The sequence below is a fragment of the Anser brachyrhynchus genome, assembly GCF_964034855.1.
Source record: "Anser brachyrhynchus genome assembly, chromosome: 8".
In the NCBI taxonomy this organism is placed as follows: domain Eukaryota; kingdom Metazoa; phylum Chordata; class Aves; order Anseriformes; family Anatidae; genus Anser; species Anser brachyrhynchus.
The window spans coordinates 24,166,242-24,187,925 of record NC_137702.1 but is presented as its reverse complement, the minus strand read 5'-3'; the positions used below and the strand labels follow the sequence as shown (position 1 = coordinate 24,187,925).

The 21,684-nt window shown below is 61.5% G+C and overlaps 2 protein-coding genes across 8 annotated transcripts in view; one reads left to right on the top strand and one right to left on the bottom strand.

Annotated features, from left to right (window-relative positions):
• Positions 1-104: 104 nt before the first annotated feature.
• NOS1AP (nitric oxide synthase 1 adaptor protein) overlaps positions 105-21,684 on the bottom strand; it is a 36,459-nt gene continuing 14,879 nt past the window's right edge. For 2 of the 7 annotated variants that reach the window (XM_080602106.1, XM_080602103.1), the window contains exons 3-12: positions 13,152-13,244; positions 12,799-12,872; positions 12,174-12,282; positions 11,896-12,037; positions 10,966-11,123; positions 10,288-10,455; positions 8,740-8,905; positions 8,132-8,281; positions 1,929-2,190; positions 105-1,828 (exon numbers count right to left, since the gene is read on the bottom strand). In XM_080602106.1, coding sequence (XP_080458232.1) covers positions 1,384-1,828; positions 1,929-2,190; positions 8,132-8,281; positions 8,740-8,905; positions 10,288-10,455; positions 10,966-11,123; positions 11,896-12,037; positions 12,174-12,282; positions 12,799-12,872; positions 13,152-13,244 — 1,767 coding nt within the window. In that variant the 3' untranslated portion in view covers positions 105-1,383. Of the gene's footprint in view, positions 1,829-1,928; positions 2,191-6,994; positions 8,282-8,739; positions 8,906-10,287; positions 10,456-10,965; positions 11,124-11,895; positions 12,038-12,173; positions 12,283-12,798; positions 12,873-13,151; positions 13,245-14,779; positions 15,027-21,684 lie in introns of those variants that run through there. The other 5 variants (XM_080602105.1, XM_080602109.1, XM_080602104.1 and 2 more) reach the window with 5 other exon arrangements.
• Positions 3,523-5,771, top strand: SPATA46 (spermatogenesis associated 46; the record flags this gene model as incomplete). Its single annotated transcript, XM_080602115.1, has 1 exon — positions 3,523-5,771. A coding segment is annotated over one exon (642 nt), but the record flags the coding sequence as incomplete, so codon positions are not given.

Here is a 21,684-nt window from a genome sequence, read left to right as displayed (position 1 = left end):
GGCTCCCTCAGTACAGCCCCGGTTCCCCCTCAGCGCCCCCAGGGGCCACAGAGGGGGTGCTAGGTGTCAGCGATTAATAATAATAATAAAAAAACCCCCACACGTTTATTGTGCAATCCGCATCTTTTGTCCCAAAGTACACGCGCATCCCGGAGGACATAAATAGAGGGACGGGACCTGCAGCGGGGCGCAGGGTTGGAAGACGCTGGGTGCTCGGAGAGGGGCCGCAAGCCCTCGTCTCCATCGACAGGGCCCTATATGCGTTCACCGGGCAGCACACGCATACACACCGCGTTGTGGGGTGGCACCGGCCACGTACAGCACAGCCACACTAGAGGCAGGGTGTTCCCATTACAGGCAGGGTGTTCTCTACCCCAGCACCAAGGGGCTCGGGGGCAGCAGGAGGAAACGCTCCAGCCCACCTCTGGCGCCCCAGGCCCTGCTGCACGCCGGCCGCCAGCAGCAGGGGATGCACGGTGCCCGCAGGACTGCTGGTGGAAGGCGGTTTGTGGCTTTAGAAGGTCCCCCTTGGGTTGTCCTCCCCTCTGTGGCACTGGTGGGGCTGTGAGATCTGTCCCAGCCCAGCCCTGCCCAAAGGCAGTTCGTGACCACGTTTTGAGGTGAGGATGCTCCAGGTAACGGGTGCCATCTCACAGCGGCTTCCTTGCACCCGCCCAGGGGTCCCCATGCTGGATAACCTCTCCTGCAGCTCATCCAGAAACAATCATAGAGCGGTATCAGGGGACCGCGTGGCTTCTTGTGTCCCGGTCTCATGCAGAAGCTCCACCACCCCCAGAAATAACAGAGCAGTGGAGCTGGTCCACACAGAGCGGGGTGCCCGCCTCGGCAGGTTGGTCCTGCGCGTGGTGGCAGCGCTGAGACCAAGACACAAGCAGGAGCTGCAGGGGGGAGCCTCGCACGGGGCACCTGCAGAGCCCCAGGCGCCCCACGCTGCTGCCCCCGGCTCCATGCCACGAGCAGGGCTCCTGGGGCTGGGGCTCCGCAGCAGAGAGATGGCACTGCAAAGGGATGGCCTCTGGAAACACCTCGGGGCTGGGGGCAGCGCGCAGCAGGGCTGCGAGAGCCTGCAGGCACCCCCGGGATGGGGCTGCTCAGCGGGCACACGGGGTGGGATGTAGGCATGAGGAGGGTCCTGGCACTTCTGCAGCCACACATGAGGACAGGCTGCAGAAGCGGTGGCAAGACAGGCTGTGCTCCTCCTGGGCATCTGGGGAGGAGGGGTTCGGGAATGATGGCTCAGGAATGGCTCCTGCTAGCCTAGGGCCCCCCCCCCCCGCCCCAAAATAGTGATCCCAAGAACAGCAAGCAGCAGCGAGAGACGTGTTTGGGAGAGCCAGCCCCCACTGTGCCCCTCTCCTGCTGCTACTCGAAGGACAGCAGGTCAGGATGGGGACCCTCCGCCTCCCGGCTCGGGGTGCACGGCTCTGGCTGCCCTGCGCTCCCCGGCAGCTCATGCTCCAGCCCTGGTCCCCGAGACTTCTCGGTGCGGGGTGAGGTCTCCAGGCTGCCTTTGTGGATGAGGTCGGGCACGGGGAGGGCACCAGTCGGCTGGTCCCCACTTGGTGCCGAGGCACTGGTCGCACCGAGCACCCCAGGGTGCTCCACAGGGGACAGGTCCCTTGCGCCCAGCCACTCCTCCGCAGGGTCAGGGTGTGCTGGGGGCAGCTCAGGGGGCTCCGCCACGCTGCTGCCCACGGGCTGGGGTGCGATGAGCATGTCCTGCGGGGTCTTCAGGGCACGCGGAGTCCTCTTCTTGGTGACGGGGGGCGGCGGGTCCAGGCGGGGGAAGGCATCCAGCCCCGGGGGCCTGCAAGCAGAGCGGAGCAGTGACACGCAGCCCCACACCAGGGCCCCTCCAGCCTGCCCGAACATCCCTGCCACGGGGCACACGCAGCAGGGACACTCACCCATCCTCGCTTGCCAGCTGTCCCATGCCCAGCGCGGCACCGGCGCTGGCATTCACCTCCGTCACCCCCACGCCGGGGGGGCCAGCCGGCTCCTTGCGGCGCAGGAGATCGTTCACCTTGGCCCCCACGGCCTTGCCCAGGTTGCGGAGGTGCTGGCTGCCAGCAGGGCGGGAGGGCTGCGCTGGGGCACCCGCGGGGACGTGCTGCGGGCGCGGGGTGGGTGCCGTGCTGGCGCTGGCGTTTTCAAACATGCTCTGGTCCACTGGAAGGGAAAGGGAGCAGAGAGCGGGTGTGAGCTGGGCTGCAGGGGGCAAGCATCTCAGAGCTGCCCACCAGCAGCACGGGGGGGAACACAATTTGGGGACAGGGAGGCTGCTCCTGTGGCCCCGCAGCCGTGCCGTGCCTGTGCAGGGCAGTGCATGCAGCGGGGACAGCACGGGGTGAGACGAGGGAGCAGCAAGCCCAGGGCACCATGCTGGTACTGACAGCACACCAAGAGCATCTCTTACCTGGTACCGAGCAGCTTGGGAAGCAGGTTGTGGGGAAAAAAAAAAAGAGAAAAAGAGGGTTTACCAAGGGGACAGCAGGCCTGGCCCTTCTGCATGCTCACTCCATGCTGCCAGGCGAGGTGCGGTGCCAATCCCCTGCCTGGCTGCCTACAGAGATAGGATTCACCGGGTGTGGGTGCAAAACCCCGATGTTACTGCACCATCCTGCACTGGACCAGCTGCAGCCTGTGTGGCTGAGCACCCCCACACCTCGCCCCTTGCATCCTGGCAGCCCTGAGGGACGGAGCCAGCAGGTCTCTGAACACCAGGTCCCTGAAAAGCGCCTCGGAAGGGCTGCGCCTGGTGCCCAGAAGCTCCCTGCGGCACCAGCCCTCAGTGACATCATCTGACGGTACCACGGCAGCGTGGCGCTAGGGCCTCGGCACAGAAGCTGCACCAGGGGGATGGAGAGCTTTGTCGTGCCGTCCCTGCCGGTGGGGGCCATGCCCTGTGGCACCAGGAGGGGCAGCCTGAAGCCCCCCTGCCCCTGGGACCCCGGCAGCCTGCCCGGTGAGGCTGGTGCCCGCGGGCTGCACCCAGGCAGGGGGGCACACAGTGCTCCGGCTGGGCAAACCTGCCTGGGTGGGCAGGGGAAGGGGGCCCCACGTGGCAAAGGGTGCTTTTTAGGGACCGGGGGGGTCCTGCCGTCGCAGCCCGCCTCTGCACTGCTCTCCTTCTCACCCCACGTCTTCCCAGCAGGAATCCCGAAGGCTGTGGGTGCTGCCTCCAGCAGCGCCAGCTCGCCCCCCCCTGCGCTGCCCCCGTGCCTGTGCAGCTCCGCGTGGGACAGCCCCACCTGGCCGCAGGGTGAGCCTTCCTCGTGCTGGTGGGTGTCTCGCCAGCTCTCCAGCCACGTGTCCCATGGTGGAAGGGATGCTCTCCATGCTGGGGGGACACTCAGGGACAGAAACAGTCACCTCAGCATCCCCCTGAGGCTCAGACAGCCCAGCCCAGCAGCCAGGGCTCTGGGCAGAGATGGGCTCAGCACTGTGCTGGGGACTGGGCCCCTCCTGCGTCTCCAGCACCGCTCCCACCCCCGTGGGTGACCGAGCTCGTGCAGGGACCCCCGACTCACTGCTGCCCTTCCCTCTGCAGCCGCAGCCTCGCCGGGCAGCGAGCTCCCTGCTCGCACCATCTACCGGCCCTGGTTCTCACCGTACAGCTACTTCACCTGCACCGCAGCAGCCTCCCAGCAGCACCTCTCCTCCGGCCTGGCCATCGGCGCCCAGGAGCCAGAGGAAGCCGACAACCTCTCGGAGACCATCTGCTCTTCCTCCTGCTCCTCGGAGGAGCTGCAGCCCTCCCAGCAGGGCCAGCAGACCACCAGCAGGGTGAGCATCACCGTGCGGGACATCCTCGCGGCTGCGCGGGGGCAGCCGGTGCCGCAGCACGGCTACAAGTGCAGGGCGTGCTGCCGCGTCTTCCCCACGCTCTGGGCGCTCAAGACCCACATCCAGCACAGCTCCCAGGAGGGCTACAGCTGCAAGGCGTACTACCGCAAGCTCAAGGTCCTGCTGGAGAAGGAGCACCAGGCGCAGGAGGCCGAGGCCCCCCCCGGCACCCGAGCAGCCCCGGCTGCCGCGGGAGGGCACTGCTCCATCGCTGCGGCCGCCAGCGCAATAAACGCCACGCGGAGCAGGGCCTGCTGCTCTCCCGGGAGGCACGGCTCCGCCGCAGCCCCTCGCTGACCCAGTGCTTCTGATGTCCTTTAAGAGGCCGTTCCTGACTTTTCCTTCCCAGCAGCCCAAAAAAAAAAAAAAAGTCACGGAGCCTGGAAAGCGCTGCTCAGCATCTGGAAACCCTGGAGGCAGCATCGGGCACCCTCCAACCATCAGCCAGCCCTGAGACAAGCCCACACCACGCCTCTACCCCAAAAACACTCTTCGGGGCACCTCGCTGTCACGGCCAGCCTGCGGCTGGCACCACAAGCCAGGCAGAGCCGAGCTGCAGGGGAGGGCTGGGGGTCCCGCGGGGAAGGATGCTCGGTTCCGAGGGGGCTGTGCGATGCCAGGGGTGCCGGTGCTGGCTGCCGCCCGGCCTGGCAGAGCGTGGAGGGCAGGAGGAGTACAGAAAGAGAGAGCCAGCGAGAAGGAAGAGACAACAGAAAGCCTTGAGAAATAGAAAGATTTATTTAGCAAAAGCCAATCAACTGATGACAACACCCAAGGGTTAAGTGCACTTACATTGACAGATTGGTTTCCCAGATAGACTGGGTCGACAGTTAGTAACACGACAGTTGTAGGAAAAAGAAAGGACAAAAAATAGAGCTATAAATTCCCAGTCAAGGTCCGTAACAAAAGTGAGAGGCCAGAGAGGCGTTTGGTAGGCAGCGCCGGGTGAGGAGGATCATTCACACACGTACCCACGGCACGGGCTGGCTCCCAGCCGGCTCCGGTGACGCACGGGGGGCAGCGGCACCCCCTCGGCCCCGGGGCATCGGTCACCATCCCCTGCGGGCAGCGCTGGCCACCAGCCCAAGGCTGCAGGCAGGGAGCTGGCTCGACACCGCCTGCTGCTTCCCGAGGCAGCCGGGCCTGGAGGAGATGCCCTGCCTGCTGCTGCTCCTGCCCTCGTCTGCCCCCAGGGCACCCTGCTACCAGCACCCACCGCTGCTCTGTCCCCTCGGGGGGCTCCACTGGGCACCAGGCCACCGCTGGGGACACTGAAACAATCACAGAAGGGCTGAGGCTGGAAGGGACCTCGGGATGTCACCTACTCCAACCCCTGCTCGAGCAGGGATGCTCAGAGCAGGCTGCCCAGGACCACGTCCCGGCGGCTTTTGAGGATCTCTAAGGAGGGAATTGGTGCTTGCCCTCGCTGAGCTGCCTGCGGTGCCACCAGCCGCCTCTCCAGCCCGCTGAGGGCCCCTGGCGCCACCCACTGCCCCCAGCTCCGTGCCACGGGCAGCCTCGTGAGGGTGCCCCCACCCAGATGGTGGGGGCCATGGGGCCCATCACTGGCCCCGATGGCTTTAACATCCCTGACCAGCTTCAGTTCCATTTTGGCTTTAGCTTTCCTAACTTCACCCCTGGGTGCCTGAGCAATGTCCGTGCTTGCTTCCCCCTCCGTACTCTTCCTCTTTGGGTCTGAGTTGGGCCAGGAGCTCCTTGTTCACCCGCGCAGGCCTCCCGGCGTTCCTGCCTGACCTCCTTGTTGATGGGATGGACCTCCTGAGCTTTTCGGAGGTGATCCTTGAGCATTAGCCAGCTTTCCTGGGTCCCTGTGCCCTCCGGGGTCTTGTCCCACAGGATGCTTCTTCCAAGCAGACCCCTGGGGAGGCCCAAGGTCTGCTCTTCTGAAGCCCAGGCTTGCGAGCTTGCCTTTCACCCTCCTCCCTGCCCTAAGGACCCTGAGCTCCACCATCTCACGGTCGCTTTGACCTTCGTGTTCCCAACAAGCCCCTCGCTGCTGCTAAGAGGCCCGGCACAGAACTCGTCCTGCCTTCCCACCGGGACCCCCAGCTCCTGCCAGCCCCGCTGCCCTCAACATCCAGCCTCCTCCTGGGTGGGCAGCGCCCAGCACAGCCCTCGCCTGCCCCGGGGGTCTCACCCACACCCCGCTCCTCAGCCCCAGGGGGACTGGGGCAGGAGGAAGCCACGGGCCTCCCTCGGCAGGGGGCCGAGCAGCAGAGCACAGCACGAGCTCGAGGCGGGGAGATGCGCAGCGAGGGGTTAGGCGCAGGCACAGCGAGCAGACAGAACCGGCCAAGGGGAGAGCAGCAGGCAAGCGACAAAGCGAAGCAGAAGCAGGACAGGAGGGCGGAAGGAGAGGAAAATGACCGTGCCAACCCCCAGCTCTCCCAGCGTTTCCTCAGGGAGCAGGGGGGCATCAGGGCTCCGGCTCGTATCGCTTCAGCTGCGGCCTCTTGGAGGCCGCAGCAGCGGGCAGCTGATAAATGTGCTTGCAGAGAAGGGAAAGGCTCCTGTGGGGGCCCCTAAGGACAACCACCGGCCTCTGGGGGGCTGCTGGGGCACCCTGACATCCCGGATTCGCCCCTCTGGAGGGTGCAAACCAGGCTCGTGAAGGAGCCCCTGCGCACAGCTGGTCCTCACCCGTGCCACCCGCCAGCTCCATCCCGGTCTGCCCGCTGCTCCCGGGCAGGCACTGGGCAGCTCCCAGCAATGTTCACAGCTGGCATCACCTCCTGGCATCACCTCCTGGGGGGCCAGAGACCCCCGAACCGGGCTCAGCTTCCCCCAAAAAGCAACCACCCCGAATCCAAACGAGCACAGTGCCTGCCGGAGGAGAGCTCGCTCCCCACAGAGGGTCTGTGTGTGTTTGTCTCCGCACAGCCATTGCCAGCCCTGGTTTGCGGGCAAGCATCTGCTGGGAAATGCGGTGGGTTTTGTCTGTAAAGCGAAGCAGGGAGCTGGTGGTGGCGGTGGGTGCAGGGAAGCACTTGAAAACATGGCTTGAGAACACCAGAAAGGCTTCAAAGCCTGGCAGCCGTGCTGAGGAGCTCCAGGACCAGGCAGCGAGGGGAAGGAGGACCGCACGCCCCGTGCTGCGCTCCCTGGCTCCCCGCTCCGTGCCCGTAATGACTCCCTCCCCGCTCTGCAGCCCCGGGGAGGGGCAGGCAGTGCCCACGCACCCTCCACCTGCCTTGGGCAGGGACCAACCCTGTCCCAAAGCACCGCAAGCCCCAGCACCCTGCCAAAGCTGCCCGTGCCCGGCCATCCTGTGCAACCTCCTCTCACCCCTTCACCTTCCCAGGCTCGTCCCCAGCGTCCCCCTGCTCTCACCCACGCACCCACATTGCCGCTCATCCCGACAGCACGGCCCCAGCCTCCTCTCCCACCACCTCCACATGCAGAAACCCCACTCACTGCCCCATACTGGCTCTTGGCTCCCTCCCATCCCCGCTCACCACCCCGCAACTGCTCTCTCATTCCCCCAGCAAAGACCTTCGCCTGTCTCGCCGCTCCCCCCACAGTAACACCGCTTACACCACCTCCCAACCCGGCACAGGAGGCACGGGCCGACCTCTGCAGTTTGGGGCTGCTGGGCAGCTGTGTGCCGTGGGGCTCTGGCAGCGATGCCAGCAGCACAACAGGGCCCTGCGGGGCTGTGATGGTGCTGAGGGCTCTTTGTTCCCTTACTTCTGACCTCTCAACGCAGCCCGGGGGCAGGCACGGGGACCAGGGAGCAGCACAAGCCTGGCACGAAGCTGAGGGTGCTGAGGGCTGGCTGAGCTCGGGACAACGGGGCTGGCAGCAGGGACACAGCCTGGGGAAGGACGAGGTCTGTGCCCTGCTCCTGCTGAGCTGGCACATCTCCAGGTGCCATTTATTTCCCCTGGGCACAGCACAGCGCCACGCGCTGCCCTCCGGCCCCGCGCTCCCTCCTCCGGCCCCGGCCCCGCCAGGGCTCCCGGCTGCTCCGCGCCACCTCCTGCCGTGCCCTACACCGCGATCTCGTCCTCCAGGCTGTCGCCCAGGTCCTGCCGGGGCTGGACGTTGAGCAGGCGCGGCGGTTCCTCCTGGGACCAGGAGTCGCGCTCCTCGCTCTCGTCCGTGTTGGACTCGTACTCGGAGGCGATGCCCGACTCGCGGAACTTGAGGAGCTCCAGGCTGCCCAGCGCCGGCTCCGGGGCGTGCGGCCCCGAGCCCGGCAGGAAGCGGTAGCACTCCAGCTTCACCAGACAGTCGTTCCTACCTATGGGGCTGCCCAGGGCGCTGGGGAAGCCCGAGCCGGGGCCCAGCTGCGGCAGGTGGGTGTCCTCGGGCTGCGGGGTGGTCGGGTCGCAGAGCACGGGGAGGGCGCCGGAGCGGAAGGTGATCTCCAGCAGGCTGTCCTGGGAGCCCGCTGCAAGAGAAGGGCACGGCTGAGAGGTGGTCACAGAGCCATCCCGGTCCTCCTGGGTGTCCCCCGGCCACCAAGGCAGGCTGTGGACCCCCAGGGGAAGGACAGTCCCAGGGGGCTGCTGGCCTGCAAAGAGCCAGGAGGAAAGGTTGTTCGTCTCCCACCCCAGCTCCTGCAGGGAGCCGATGGCCTCATCTGCTGGAGAGGAAGGTCAAGGAGGGGCTCTCAGGCAGGGAAGGAGCTGGCACAGACTGTGCAGCCGCTGGGGAGAGCAGACATGCTGATGGACACGTGGGACCGCTGCCCCCATACCTCCCTCCACTCTGCGTGCAAGCACCCCGCTGCACGTGCAACAAGCTGGGCCAGAAGGGCACGAACATTGCCCTGCACAAAACCACGGGAATGTGCAAAACCGGGATCCCGTTAGCTGGGAGGGGAGAGAACGGGGTGGGAGCACTTACTGGTGTTGTTCCCCGCCAGCTTCAGCTCCAGCTCCTGCACCTGCTTGACCAGGAGCGAGATGTGCTGCAGCAAGTCCTTGTTCTGCAGCAGGAGCTGGTGCACGCGCGCCTGCGCCTCCAGCCGCGCCGCCGCCTCCGCGGCCAGCTGGTCCTTCAGCAGGTGGACCTGCGGGACAGCAGACAGCCCCGTCACGCCAGGGCACGCTCAGCGCAGCGGGAGGATGATGGAAAAGCTGGCAGGGAACGCCCGTGGGCAGAGCGTCCGTTTATTTCAGCACAGCTACCGATACGCAAGCACCTACATCAGGCCAGCACCAGGGCCCTGGGAAGGATGGGGGCGTTGCTGGGTGAGACCCGGCACAGCGGGGCAGCTCTGCTGCGAGCTGCAGCGAGCAGAGCCCCAGGAGCGTGCTCCAGGCAGGGGGACAGCAGCACAGAGCCACCCAGGAGCCACGCTGGCACAGCACCAACCCTGCCTGCACCCCCGGCTCCTGTGCGCATGCAGCACACCCACCTCCAGCACAGATCAAGACCCCCAGGGAGACAAGAAAGCATGGATTTGATGGAGGAAAAAAAAAGATCAGTTTTTATCTTGGCTGAAACGTGACCACAGGGGAGGTGGGGGAGCCCTCTGCCCAGTGCCGGTGGGCAAAGCAGGAACTGGCAGAGGTGGAACCACAATTAAATGCTAAGCAGGTGCAAAAGCTCAGCGCTGACAGCATCAGCCTGAAAAGCATCCCTCCTCCCGGCCTGACAGCTGCCTCCATCACAGGCGTGCTGCAGGGCTCGGGGGATGCAGGGAAGCAGCGAGCAGAGCCCAAATGTCACCGCTGGCACAGGGACAGGGGCTTGTGCCACCAGTCCCCTGGGGACAGCACCCAGGAAGGCTGCTTGGCCGTAATTCAAGGGACTTCTACACGTATCTGGAAACACCTTGCAAAAGCAAGTCTTTCTGGTCAACGAGGGAATTAAATGGTGTTTCATCCCTAGCCAAGTAATTACAGGCAGAGATAATTACAAAACGGTCCCCGTAGCTACAGAGCCATCAGTCTGACACAGATCCTGGACGACACCGCGGATCTACTGGCTTTGTTGGTAAAGAACCAAGGCGGTGCCAACCACCACGCGTCCAGAGACGAACTGACTCCGTGCTTTTGAGAGCAGACAGCGAGTGCCCCTGACAGAGGCGTTGATGTAATGCATTCAGTCAGCTAAAAGGCATTCGGCACGACGGAGCACAACGTTTTCGTTAATAAATCAGCGACACCGAAGCACCGCGCCGCACACGGAGCGGGTTAGAGAGGAGCCGAGTGGCAGCTCCTGGGACGGGAACCATCCCGCGGCGGGCACAAGTCCAGCACACAGCCTCAGACCCTGCAGAAAGGGGGACGAGGCTACAGGCCGCCTTCCCACCGGCCAGCCAAAGCACGGCACCAGCTGCTTGGGCCAGGGAGAAAGCCAAGTAATTGCGGGGAGCTCTGGGAGGTGTCAGGGAGCAAGGAAAGCTGGGGTAACCGTAAAGGTACAGGGACTCGCGGCGGGACGAACCTGTGCCACGGCCACTTGCGTCTGCTGCTGCTGCTGCTGCAGGAGCTGCTGCAGGAGCTGCATCTGGTGGTGGGCAGAGAGCGGCGTGCCCAGGTCGGGCAGCTGGGCGGACGAGGGCAGCAGCAGCTTGGGCGAGGCGGTCAGGATGTCCTCGGGGTGGAGGCAGCCCTGCAACACACCGACAGGGAAAGCATGACCCCATCCGTGCCCCCTGAGAGCCACCACCAGGCACAGAGCAGCCCTCGAAGCACGCAGGGAACAGGCTGCTGCATTCAAAGCAACCGCACACGCCTTGCTGCGGCGGGCTGAAAACCTCTGGGATGGTTTTTGCCTGGTGGTGGGCTCGCTGACCTCCCCGCATCCCCCCACAGCAATGTCACAAAAGCACAAATGTTTTGGCAGAAGATTTCACAAAAGGCTGACGTTTCCCGTGGAAATTTCCACTGTATCAAAATAAATAAATAAATAAATAAAAGGCACTTTTTTTGGTGTGAAAAACAATTATCCCTATCAGCTCTGCCCCAGACACTTTCCACATGGCTGTGGCGAGGCTGGCGCTCTGCGGGAGCGCCCCGGGCCCCGAGCCAGAGGGCAGCGGCCGATGGCTTTGATCCGGGAGCTGGGGAACGCTGCAAAATCCCCTCCCCTGGCCCCGTGGATGCAGAGGGACCCACGCACCTTGGCGTCGGCGCTCGCCTCCTTGCCCACGGCGTCCAGGTCGGTGACGCCGCGGCTGAAGTCGAGGATGCCGGCCCCAGGCAGCGGCAGCTCCACGGCGTCGATGTCGGTCTCCTCCGCCGAGGCGGCCGCCCGCTCCGCAGCGGTGAGGCGGCAGGCTGCAGGAGGGCAGGGACGGAGCTGGGACCCCACGCACCCCCCCCGCCACCCCATCCTCGGCTGCCCCATTCCCTGGGGCTCGCGGCCGAAACACACCCGGGGAACGGCAGCCAAAACCCCTGCGTTCGGGGGAAATGGGCCATCAGGGGTAGGAGGCACAGAAAAGTAAAGGTAAACAGGAGGTTACGGGAAAAGAGACAAAAAAACACAACTAAAAAAACCAGATGCTCAGAAATCCCCGGGGAACAGCACACCATGGCCGGTACATTGTGGAGAGGAAAAACAAGCAGGGAGCTGCCCAGGACAGCACGGTCCCCCCAGGACAGTGCAGCTGCGGAGGCTGGGTTCTGCCAGGGGGACCCCACAGCCGCCGGCGGCGGCACAGCATTTACACACTTACACCCTTGCACACTCAGAGGGTCAGGAGCCAGCCCGCACACTGCCTAGGGACGTGTGGACGGTCCCCGCTTTGGCCTCCGTCCCGGCAGCCGCGAGGAAATGCTTGCGGCGTGTGCAGCCGAGCACGGAGAGCTCTCGGGCGCCCGCTGACCCCGCTAATGGGCTCCCAGCACGGGGGATGTCTGCGAAGATGCCGGCTGACGCCTAGCGAAGGCTCCTCGCTGGGTGAGATCCCGCAGCTCCACAGCGCGCACCGCCGTGCAAATCTGCTCCCCGCAGGTGGCAGCCAGCGGCCAACGTCGCGGAGAGACAGCGGCTCTGCGCAGCGCCTTCAGCCCCCCGGGACCCCACAACCCCACCCCGGCACGGTACCTGGGACGTCCAGGTCGTCCCCGTTCCTCTCGCTGTCTCCGTCCTCCTGCCCGTCGGCGTTCTGCTGGGTGTGCTGCAGGCTCAGCTTGTGGCAGACCTCGAACGCCTGCCCCACCGTGCGGACGATGCGCATGGCTTGGCTCTGCGGCGGGCGAGGAGGCGAGCAGAGCGCGGTCAGCCCGGCCGGCCCGCGGGGTGCTGAGCACAGCTCAGAGGGCAAAGCGTCCCGGCCACCCCGCCGGGACCCCCCGCCGAGGGACGGCCCCCAGCATCCTCACCTTCTTCTTGGATTTGAAGACGTTGCACCTGAAGACGTTGCTAGAGCCATCCCTGGCAATGTAGCTGAAGATCTTGAGGTCCTGGGAGTCGTGGGACACGTAGAATATCCTGCCGGGATGGAAACAAAGTCGGTTTGCCTCCAGCACACGCTCCCCGTGGTGCCCAGGAGGCTGAAGGCTGCAGCCTGTTTGCAGGGCATGCTCTGGGGTGCTGGCAGCTGCCCAGCCTCTGCAGCACAGCCCTGCTAAAGAGCATCCTTTTTTTTTTATTTTTATTTTTTGGCAGCTGTGCTGCCTACACTGAGCAAATTAACCTGCAGCAAACACTTTGTGAAGGCTGCCCAGGGATTTCTCTGCTCAGCCCACACAGGGCAGCACCACGGGACGCGGGGGACCCATGGGAACGAGACCTGCGTGCCTCTTTGGAGAGGTGGCCTCTCGGCTCGGGCGCCTGCTCCCTCCCAGCACTAATTATTGCTCTAATTGGGATCATTAAAAAGGGCTTACTGGCTGTCCTGGGGAGCTCGGGGGGAAGGAGGAGGCTTTTCTGCGTGAGCGGCCCCCCTCCTCCCCGCAGGGCAGGGATCTGCGAGCGGCCGCTGCCGGACACGGGGCTCAGCCTTACCTGTAGATGGGATCGTGCATGACGAGCATTTTGTTCTCATCCCAGGCCCATTCTTTTTTCTGCAAGGGAAGAAGCTGAAAATGAGTACGTCAGATGCTGCCCTCGAGATCGAGAATGAGGCCGAGGCGGTGCTGGGACGCTGTTTGCCGTGGCTCTGCTGCTCTCCAGCCCCAGCTGACGACCTCCCCTGCCTGCAGCCAAAAACCCCATGGACTGCACCCTGCCCAAAGCCATGGCAGCACTGCGAGGGGCCTCCCCGCCCCCGGGAACTCAAGGCCAACCTTCCCGACCATGCTGCTGCACGTCCCGTGGGTCCCTGCCACCCCGAGGTGCCCCGCTCCGGGGCCGCCTACCTTCTTCTTCTTCTTCAGGATGACCTTCACGCCGTCCACCGACACGACGAGGCTCACCTTCTTCTTCTTGATGTTCTTGGCTTTGAACTCATACTGCACAGAGAGGCCTGAGTCAGTCCTGAGGATGCTCCGACGGGACGGAAAGGCTTCCCTACGGCCCCGTGCCTCCCCAGACCCGCATCCTTTCCTCCTGCCCAGCGCCCAGAGGAGCCCGCTCGAAGCAACGTGTCCCCTCAACGGGACAGGGCTTTGCTCCCCCTGCACCTCCACAGGGCCACATCCCCCTGCAGAGGGGCGATTCCCCGGCCCCACGGGTTTGCTGTGCTGGTTTGTGGCCACTGGGGAGCTCTGGGAGGAGGAATCAGTGGGGGTGTGGGGGGCTCGGCACGGAAACAGAGGATTCCTGAGGGCTCTGTGAGCCTCGCCGGGGGAGATGGCATAATGCGATTACCCACTCCAGTTAGAAGTCACTGGATGGGAAATAAAACTCAGGAACTGCCAAAGATCAGTGACTAAACACAAAGCTCCGGCCCAGCCCCGGGGAGAGACCACGAGTCCCCTAAATCCAGCCCCTCCTGCACGCACAGCCCTACAAGCAGCGAGGGGGGGGAGCAGCTCAGGCGCTCGTTTTGGCTGGGCAAACTCCTGCACTGCAACCGTCCTCTGCAGGAGCTGTGCTTTTGGGGTAAAACCACAGCGTTTTGTGGGGTGGGGGACCCCCAGCAGTGGGTCCATGCACACGCTCGTGGCCCTGGGGACAGCAGGCACGTGGCCAGCTGAGCCCGAGAGGCACCGAGCATCCACAGCTCTGCGCTGTGAGCATGGAAACTGTGCTCGTGAACCCCCTTTTCCTCCCCTTGCCCCCACCTCCATCCCTGTGGGATTTTTGAGGACCCACAGAACCGCTCCACCACTGACACCACATCCCCAGCATGCCAGTCCCCACACACAGGGGACAGCCCCCTCCCGGCACAGCAGTCCCACGGCCTCTACGTGAAGAAGAGGGATTTAATTAATCCCCTCCTTAGCCCGCACGGGGAGCACCAGCCAGGCGCCCCGATGCACAGCCCTGCCCCGTGCCCACGCGAGGCTCCGTGCCATTTCCAGCGCCGCGTGATGCATTAGCTCCGGCAGCCAGAGCCAGCAGGCAGGGAAAGCTGCTGGCCACGACCTGCGATTTAACGACAAAAGACCTGAGAATACAATTCCTCAAAGCCATTTGGAAGCGGCTGGCGGGGATGAGTGATACCGATGACTCAGAAAACCGCCCGTCGGGGTGACGCAGCTCTGCCTCTCCCTGCACGCGCCGGGCAGCCTGGGCAAGCCCACGTGCTCCGGAGCCACGGTGGTGGGCTGCAAGAAGCGGAGCTCAGGCTCCTGCCGTGGCGACAGCCAGCCCCAAAATCCCCCATCCACGAGCTGCCTGCAGGGCTTGTTCCCTGCGTACCTGGTGGAGGGGGCTGCCTTCAGATCTGGTCAAAAAGGAGCCCCCGCTACTGCTAAGGACCAGTGCCAAGATCGCAGCGGTGCATCTGAAACCCCACCAACCCGATTTAGCCCCAAAAAGGCGGGCTCCAGCCCGAGCACTCAGCAGCAGGCAACCCAACCCTCTCCAAAGCCCCGCGTGCCATTTCTCCTCCGGTGCCGCAGGCTGGATGCTCCACGGCACCGAGCACGGCTCCACGCCCCCGGCGCTGCCGCCTGCTGTACGGGTCCTGCTGCTCACTGACCATCGGCACCCAGCTGCTGGAGCCAGGGGATTTATATTCCGGGTGACCCTGAGTGCTAATTAACCTTGGCTCAGAGAGATAGCAGCCCAAAAAACACCTCGTGGTTAGAGGGACTATTTTTAGCCTGGGCTTCGGTGAGCACCAGCCCCTGTAAAGCTGCGCAGACAGAGCAGGGCGCTTAGCAGAGAGGTTACCAAACCCCAGCACAGGTTATACGGGACGCAGGGGATACAGAGCGCCCGGCAGACGCTCCCACACGCCTGGCCCTACCCATGGCTGCAGGCCAGGGGCACTGCCCGGGCTCATCCCTCGCCCGCCCGCGCCGTGCCGAAGCCAAATCCCCGCGTGCCGAAGGCAGAACTCCAGCAGGAACTGAAGGCAGCAAAGAAAGCGAGCGCTCAGGAGGACCGAGCGGCCAGATTTGCTGAGCGCTCACATAAATCTCGCCCTTTATCCCGATGCCTAGAGGAGAGCCAAGCTCCCTTGCAAGCCTGAGCCACACACTTAGAGCTACCCCACGTCCTGCACCAGCCCCAGCTCGTTAGCATGGGTGCACCAACGAGCACAGGCGCTCTTCGGGATAATCTCCCTTGCACCCAAGCCCAGCTCCAACCAGTAAAGCACTAATGAACTCGTGCCCGCTTGGGTTCCCTGGTGAAGCACTGACTGAAATTTAATAACAGCTCAGCAAGGAAGAGAATTCAACAAGGCAGCAGCTCAGCCGAGCCTGCTCTCAGATGCACGCCTGTCCTGCCAAGGTGCAGGTGGTCTCACGGGGGGGATGCCAGGGATGGATCGGAAGGGCAGAGCCGACATCTCCCCACCCGAAACTGCTGAGCAGAGCGGTGGCAGGTCCGGCTGGCTCGGTGCACGCCGCAATTGCGGGTGGTGCACAGCTGGACCTGCCCTTGGCCCACGTTATCCTGCAGCGTGCCCCAAAACGCACACAGGCTGCGGGTGACCCTGGGGAAGGGACCCCGAGCTGGCACAAACAGGGGCTGCGAGGGAGGGCAGCAGGAGAAGGGAGCAGCAGGGCACGCCGAGCTGGAGCACTCGCTGCTCTGCAGAACAAGTAGGAACATCGTCATGTGTGAGCTGCTTCACCACTGCTCACAGCCACAGCGTGCAATTTGTTCTGCCTCCCTCACAAGGCTGTAATTCAGCAAACCGAGCGGGTTTCACCCCGAGCAGTAGCTACGGGCAGGGTCAGGGGCAGGGCCGGGTTTGTGCAGTTTCTGTGAGCGAGGTTTGAGCCACAGAGGCTGTAAGGGATGAACTCAAAACCGCGCAGGGCTTGCTCAGACCTCCCGGCTCACGGTGCCACTGCTCAAATCAGCAATTTGTTATTCTATCCCAGCCTGCGGAGGGATCAGCCAGCGTTGATCCGGAGGAGAAGACAACAGCCCGCACGTTTCCAGGGATGCTGGGCCAACGCCAGAGCAGCTCTTGCTGGGAGTCACATCCTGCATCCCCAAGCGCGCGATAAGATCTCCCAGCGCTAACGAGCTCCTCGCCGAGACCGAGCACGGCCCCACGTGCACCAAAGCCCGGCGGATTTCTCAGCGTGACGGCCGCCTGCCCCGTGCCTCCGCACACCCACCTCGCCCGGGGCCGAAGGACTGACCCGCAGGGAAACGTGGGGAAAGCAAAACCCGTCCCGCCAACGGTGCCGGAGCAGCTGCTTTGGGAGAAAACCCACATTTCCCTCCGCTGGGGGAACCAGGAGGACAGGCTCGGCTACAGATGTCTCCAGTTTGCAGAGATGAAGCCCAGCCTGCTGTTTCATGAAGAAGAGACACAGAAATCATCGCCCAGCCTGGCAGCAAGGAAGGAAGAAAGAGGGTCTGCGCAGCTTCCCCCACCATCCCCTTTGCCTGTCACCGTCTTTCTTACAAATAACCAGATGGTGTAAAGGCTTTTGGGCCTTCAACCCAGGTGTTTTACCCCTCTTGGGGACAATTTTAGATTTTGAAACATCCATAATAATATTTCAGGCTTACATTAATTATATTAATCCTTGGCTATAGCAGTGTGACGATCCCAGAAGATGCACAACTGCAATAAACAACTTCAGGGAAATGCCCAGAAATAGGAACGGGAAATAGAAAAATGCTTCTCTTCCTGGGCCTGCACAGCTCCAAGCTCCGGTTAACAACTCTGCTAAAATGCTCAAGGCTTGAAAATGGACTTGAGATGTGCTTTTTATTTTTTAATGTATTCAAGACAAAAAACTAAGGATGTCTCACTAATGGAAAAAAATTTATTAGATGACTTGTAAACTCCAAGCAGCCGTGAAGCAAGTGAATAAAGACTACCCTTTAATTTTACATTCCACACACACAGAGGAAAAAAAAAAACAAAAAACATTTTTATCTTCTCAATTAGAAAAGAAACATTTCTAAACAGCAGAGCACAAGAGTCTCAGCACTGACCACAGGTTAGTGGGAGTCTATTTTCAACATCTGTCTTTTATGCAGAGCTGGCTATTTAAATAACTTCAAAGGCATGCTCTTAGATGGAAAATAATGCCAGCTGGTGTATGCATCATTGCACAACACATTTCTACTGGCAGAGTATTAGAGTTGCCCTTTCTTGAGAGCAGAGCAACATATGTTACTTAATAGGGAGCGCATGTAACCTTGTCAGTTTGGAGTAAAATTATGTACGAGCCTCGAGTGCGATGGGTATGTGTGAAAAGCACAAAAAAAACCCTCCACATCCTTAGAAACGCGTTATCTGCCCCTGTCTCACGGCTCCTACACGGTACAAGTGTGGGGAAACTTTTAACCATGCGCTGCAGGCTCCGTTGGGCAGGTGAGGTGCTGACGGAGGGAGACGGTGCCTCTCTGGGTTCGGCATCCCCCCACGTTCGCAAGCACCTGAAAAAGATTAGCCTGAACAGAGATGCCCTCATTTCAGTCCAAAACGTAAACCTCAGCGGGTACAGACTCCAGTCTGCCCACCAGCATTCTCCATCAGGACGGGACAGACTACTGGGAACGCTACACGTCAGCGCTAGCAGAATGCAAATAAACGTGAGGTTCCTCAATGGAAGCTCACCAGGTGCAGCGGGCTGTCCCCATCCCAGCTGGTACAGCGCACGCTAGGCTTCAACCCACCATCAGCTTGGAGTATGGAAGGACAGAGAAGCAAGCAGCAGCCTTGTGAAGCCTTCCCCAGCCCTTGGGAGCAGCAGCAGTAATGACCTGCTCGTGAAGAATTAACTTGTTCCCAAGTGACAGCTGAGGGCGAGCTTAATCAAGGCTCCGCAGCTCCAGAAACCCAAGAATTAACAGCTCCAGAGGAAAGCTACGTACCCGGCCATTTCTGGCACCGAAAACACAAGAAATGACAATATTTGCCAGAAATGTGTGGCGTAACCCAGAGGGGACCCTGGAGGCACCTTGCTGGGATGCTAACAGCAGTACTGGGGCTGTATTTTCCTGACCCACACAAGGAAATGGCACCAAGACCCCAGCTCTGATGAGCCCCAGCAGCTGCCCCCTGGAAGGGGAACCTGAGACAGACCTGGCCCGTTGCTGGGAAAACAAAGAGCAAGAACGATATCTGCAGGAAAAGAGCAACGAAGTGCAAGGAAGGTCCCTCGGTGCTGGTGCCGTTAACGGGAGAAGGTGCACGGATGATTTCCAGCCCTGGGCAGGGCTGCATCACACCAAAGCATGCAGCGTGGTGCTGCAGCATGCCCACATGTCCCATGAGCCAAGTCTTAGGCCAAAGGTTTGGGAGAGCTCACACGCAGACAAGACGCACGCACCTGGCAAGGGGTGCAGGCGCAGGTTGCCGACCACCAGCCCGTTCTCTGCACCGCTGCCCGCGCCCCCCTCTCCCGCTGGGTCCCTTCCACAGCAGGCAGCCTCCTGCAGCGAGCCCAGCCCCGGCGGGACGACGCCGAGCAGATTGCTCGGGCAGGCAGAGGCAGGTCCCTGCTGGTCCCCCAGGGCCGGGAGAGAGCTCTGGGCCGAGCACCGCGTCCTCCCCGTGCGCACGGACACCGGCGACGCGCAGGCGCGCCAGGAAGCCCTCCCTCCGACGGTGCCAGAACCGGGGCCGAAAACATCCTGCCCGGCCCCTGTCAGGTTCTGCCGGTGGCTATCAATCCACCGAAGGGCACGGGGATTTGGAAAGGGAGAAACGAAGCGCTGGAGGCTGGTTCTTGGGCTTAACGCTGCTTCATAAAGCTCCTCCGCAGGTCAGCAGAGGTTGCGTTTGTGCATATGGAAAAGCGCAGCTCCGAAGTGCGCGTGCATCCGAAATAGCTGTCGTCGTGGTTTGTGCTGACAAGGTCAGGGCTGATATTCCCATCCAATTTCAGCTTTAATTTTGGTAACTGTCTGTGACGGCCATGCGTCCTGACGGGTATAAATGGGAATCGGTCTAAAAATACCCACGCTGCGAGAGCGGCAGAGCAGAGCTAGGCTCGGTGCTTTGAAATAAGCCCAGATCACAGCAGCACGCCCATTTATCACAAAAAATATGTGCTCCAATAACACTGACTATTCCACAATAAATTCCGTCTGCTCGCTTTGCTATTTCCCACCATACAGCTGCCCCGATCCCCTTCCTTTCTGCCTCCGAGTTCCATTAGCTGAGCTAACGCGCTGGGGCACGCGCAGCAGCCGCCCTCACCCCGAGCACTTCACAGGGAACTTGGAGGAATCAGGACGGATAAAAGTTAAATCAATACCAAACACACGGTCAAGGGGATAAGATTCTTATGGATAACAGCTGCTTCTCAGTCCCCCGTTGCAGAATTCCCATTCGGAGACCCCCGCGGGGGCAGCAGCAACCAGGCTGCCCCGCAGACACCAGCGATGAGCCGCACGCATGCAGCTATTTATCAGCCCTTGCTAATATAAGCAGCGGCAGCACATTCTTTGGAAACCCCATATCTGGCTGGAATTTGCGGTATTTTTAATTAGCTACCCATCAGCTCCTCCAAGCAGGGAGAAGATCCCACGGGGCAGGGCCACCAGGAGGGCGAGGGGCACCGAGCACCCCATGGGACATCGCTCCCGAGGCCGGGGCTGGCCGGCAGTCCTGCACCCAGCCCGGGCTGCACAGATACTGAGAGAGCCAGAAAATGCCTGGCAGGTACTTTCAGGAGAGAAAAACATTCTCCGTGCTCGAGATCAACGCTAAGGGAGGCGTTGCCCCAAAGCAACCATGGGGCCGCAGGGCTGGCACCGCCGGGGAGTGTGCCCACCCCAGGCTTCACCCTAATTCCACCTTGGTGAGGAAACGGGGTGACACAACGCACGTACCCATGCGGCTGAGGGCGAGCAGAAGCCGAACACGGCGAGGTTTACAGCCCGGCTTGCGAAACGCAGCCAGGCTTCATTCACTCACCCGTTTCACTGCACGCCAAAGAGACGCTCACCCACACTGCGTGAAAAGCTTGAGCAACGCGGCGCGGAAAGCAGCCGAGAGCGGCCGGGCGGAACAGCAATGGCAACCCAAAGAAGGCAAGCTGGCAATAACGTAACTAAATCAGCAATTATGAAATTCAGACAATTAATAAAGAATGAATGAGCAACAGCACTGAATGCTTAGCGCACCAGAAACAAGGCGGCCCTCTGGGTCTCGTTAGATGCTGACGGTACGCAGCAACGTTCCTGGGCTGCAGCTGGAGAAAAGAGGCAGTTATTCATATCACACGTTTGTTTCCTGGCTCCTCTTTCAGCAAGAGCTAACACAGGTATTAAAAATTATTCACTGAAGTCTACATTTTGAAATCAGCAGGTCTGAATAATGCCCTACAGAGGGCTTTGTAAAGAGTTATAGGCTCAGATCCTGGAAAAAAAATCCTGCAAGTTGACAAAGGTTTCAAGCTTTTCGTTAGAAAACAGCCAATGTGGGACTTCACACCAACCACAAGGACTGCAGCACAACGCAACGCGGCAACAGTCCTTTGCAAAATGAGATCCTAAACTGTCCCAATAAAATTAGAAGTGTACCACGCAAAGGCATCAGGCTGGCTGAGGGATTTACAGAATATATTTCAAGTTTCCCCCCTGCAAGCAATTTGACAAACGTTATCTGAAACAATAGTACGGCCTGGCCTAAGGGGATGCCGTCCACTAACTGCTAGATCCCAAAATGAAGCAACAATAGAAATTTGACAGAATGCCACTGTTCTTTCAGCAAGCCCCACGGCAGCGGGAGCGCAGTGCTGATCTTTATGCAGGTCTGGGAGAGAGCGGTGTATTTGATATCCAGGTCAAGTGTGCAGGAACTTGGTAGCTATTCGTTTCAGCTGGATTTATATGGCAATGGCCAGGCGGCTTCCCAAAGGAAAAAGGAACAGAAGCTGCATGCACAAGATGCAGAAAGCTGAAAAAGGTCCAGACACTGAGCGGTGCCACCCAGCAGGGAGGATGTGACCTGAGCATCCTCTGTCATGCTGCTGCGATGGACTCGGCGCGATCCTAGGCACATGAAAAAGGGAATGTGTGGCAAAATGGAAAGGTGAAATTATCTCAAAGCACAGCACTGTGGAAATCCGTAGCGATACGTCACATCCTGACATAGGATCACCTATTTCATCACAAACTTCCACGAAGCAATGGGAAAGGGTTCAGAAGAAAGCAACGAGAATACACAGCACGTTTCCCAGGCTCAAGTCCCAGGGGCTGACCCAAAGTCACTCTGTTTAGCTTGTCCTAAGAGCAGGGCCCTGGGCAGAGCCCCGTCCAGCTGCCAGCTCCTTGGCTGTGGGCAAACACAGATCAAACAGCCGGAGGGCGAGCTTGGGTGCGCCCAAACCACAGAAAGACCCGTGAGTT